Source organism: Hipposideros armiger, unplaced genomic scaffold (genome assembly GCF_001890085.2).
Source record: "Hipposideros armiger isolate ML-2016 unplaced genomic scaffold, ASM189008v1 scaffold_178, whole genome shotgun sequence".
Taxonomy (NCBI): domain Eukaryota; kingdom Metazoa; phylum Chordata; class Mammalia; order Chiroptera; family Hipposideridae; genus Hipposideros; species Hipposideros armiger.
The window spans coordinates 984,857-987,270 of record NW_017731528.1 but is presented as its reverse complement, the minus strand read 5'-3'; the positions used below and the strand labels follow the sequence as shown (position 1 = coordinate 987,270).

Sequence of the window (2,414 nt, the reverse complement as noted above, 5' to 3'; positions counted from 1 at the left end):
TGTGCCAAGTGAAAGAGAAAGTCAGTGATGGAGGAGGTAACAGGTTAAAATGGCGGAGGTGTGATGGCGGCATGGGCATGGCGGCACTTGGGGAGAAAGCTACTTTAACCTCACATGAACAGGAAGGGTGAGATTGGGAACTGGCCCGCTGCACATGCAGCCCCAGAGCTCCTGGAGAGACAGTGCCTGGAAGGGACCAGGGCCGCCTTCAAAGGCGGGGAGAGGTCCATGTCCCTTAGGCAGGTCACCTCTCTTTCTTGGTCTCTGTTTCTTTAAAGTGAGTTAAGTGACCTGTGCTTGTCGCATTTCTGTCCCACTTGTGTTAGGTAATATACCTGACTACCATAGTCATATGTAGACCTTGATTTAACCCTGTATGGTATGGTAGTGGAAGACATGTACAGACACACACAGATAGGTACACACAATGCACACACACACGCACACAAATGTACATGTACATATAGGTACACATGCACTCACTTATACATGTATACATGTACACACATGTACACACATCTACATGCCCATACACATAATACACATGTACATATAGGTACACATGCATGGGCACACATAAAGGCATGTGTGCAAGTGCATGATGTATGCACATGCATATATATTTACACAAAATGTAAATACATGACATACATCCATGGACTCAGGTACATCCACACACATAGGCTCACACATGTACATGCACAATACATACATGGAGAGGCATGAGTGTACACACATGTACGGGCAACCAGACACACATGCATACACACACGTGCACACACATGGACATAACATGTCCAGACACACAGACACACATGTACAGACATGTATGTGCACATGGTACGTTTTCACAGGCACACATGTACAATACACACATGTACACCATCACACTCACACATGTTCACACATGTACACGCACATTGTCAAGGATACAGCTGTACGTGCATGCATGCACACATGTACACACATGCCCCCAGAGCACTCCGCAGCACAGCCCACGTTGTAAGTCAGAGGACAGCCACCTAATGACATCTTCCAACCCCCATGCACAAGGACACCTGCCCCTCTGGGCGGTTCCACTACAGCTTACTTGTTTCACCTGCCTATTAACAAGCGTGTCCTCTTACAGGCTGGCAGTCTGAGCAATGGGTGACTGGAGCCTTCTGGGGAGACTATTGGATGCCACACAGGAGCACTCTACCGTCATCGGCAAGGTCTGGCTGACAGTCCTGTTCATCTTCAGAATCCTGGTGCTGGGGGCTGGGGTGGAGGAGGTGTGGGGAGATGAGCAGTCAGACTTCACCTGCAACACACAGCAGCCCGGCTGTGAGAACGTCTGCTACGATAAGGCCTTCCCCATCTCCCACACACGCTTCTGGGTGCTCCAGATAATCTTCGTGTCCACGCCCACCCTCATCTACCTGGGGCACGTGCTGCATATCGTGCGCAGGGAACAGAAAAAGAAAGAGCGTGGTGAAGAGCAGCTGAAGGGAGACAGTGACCATGGCCAGGACAGGGCCCTGGTGAGGGACGACCGAGGCAAGGTCCGCATTTCCGGGGCCTTGCTCGGGACCTACGTCTTCAGCATCATCTTTAAGATGCTGTTTGAGGTGGGCTTCATCGTTGGACAGTACTATTTGTATGGCTTTCAGTTGAAGCCAAAGTATACCTGTGACCGGTCGCCCTGCCCCAACACCGTGGACTGCTTCATCTCCAGGCCCACAGAGAAGACCATCTTCATCATCTTCATGCTGGCGGTGGCCAGCCTGTCCCTCCTTCTCAATGTGCTGGAGCTCTACCACCTCGGCTGGAAGAAGCTTAAAAAGGGCATGACCAACTCTGTTACCCCAGGCACCCCTGAATTCAGGATGAGGGCCACCAACCCTGGGGGTGTGAGCCCACCCCCCTCGTAGTAGGCTACAGCCACCAGTACTATCATCCAGTTGGCACTGCACATAGTCTGTGAAAAAAGGTCACACGTGACTAAATTCACAGTGACCAAGTCCATTTTTTAAATTCTAAATTATTGCTGATAGAACCGGTCACTTTCTCCTGTTTAAACTTTGTTTTACTATGTTATTCTTTATTTCCATAAAATTGACAAAAAGATACCTTAACCTAGAAAAGAAAAGAGAAGACAAAGAAATTAAAAGAGCAAACCAGAATATTCTGCTATTCCATGGCTTTCTTTGACCTTTAAGTAAGTACTAGATCATAGATTTCTCATACAAAAACACTTAGGCTAAGAACTATGAATACAATTCAAACACCCTTTAAAAAATTAATCTAATAAGATTACGTGTTCCTTTAGTTTAGCCCCCCCCCATTATTACTTTCTTTACTTCTTTAGTCTTACTGAGTAAAATCCTTTTTCTGAAACTTTTTCTTTTAAGTTTTTTCTTCTGCCATTTGTA

The 2,414-nt window shown here is 47.2% G+C and overlaps 1 protein-coding gene across 1 annotated transcript; it reads left to right on the top strand.

Moving 5' to 3' along the window:
• Window positions 1-1,145: 1,145 nt before the first annotated feature.
• Window positions 1,146-1,913, top strand: LOC109388015 (gap junction alpha-3 protein-like). The gene has a single exon (XM_019652329.1). It carries the CDS (start codon window positions 1,146-1,148, stop codon window positions 1,911-1,913), a length of 768 nt encoding a protein of 255 aa, XP_019507874.1.
• Window positions 1,914-2,414: the final 501 nt, after the last annotated feature.

Excerpts from the sequence above, each read along its gene's own strand:
- LOC109388015 (XM_019652329.1), top strand. The coding sequence starts at position 1,146 with ATGGGTGACTGGAGCCTTCTGGGGAGACTATTGGATGCCACACAGGAG.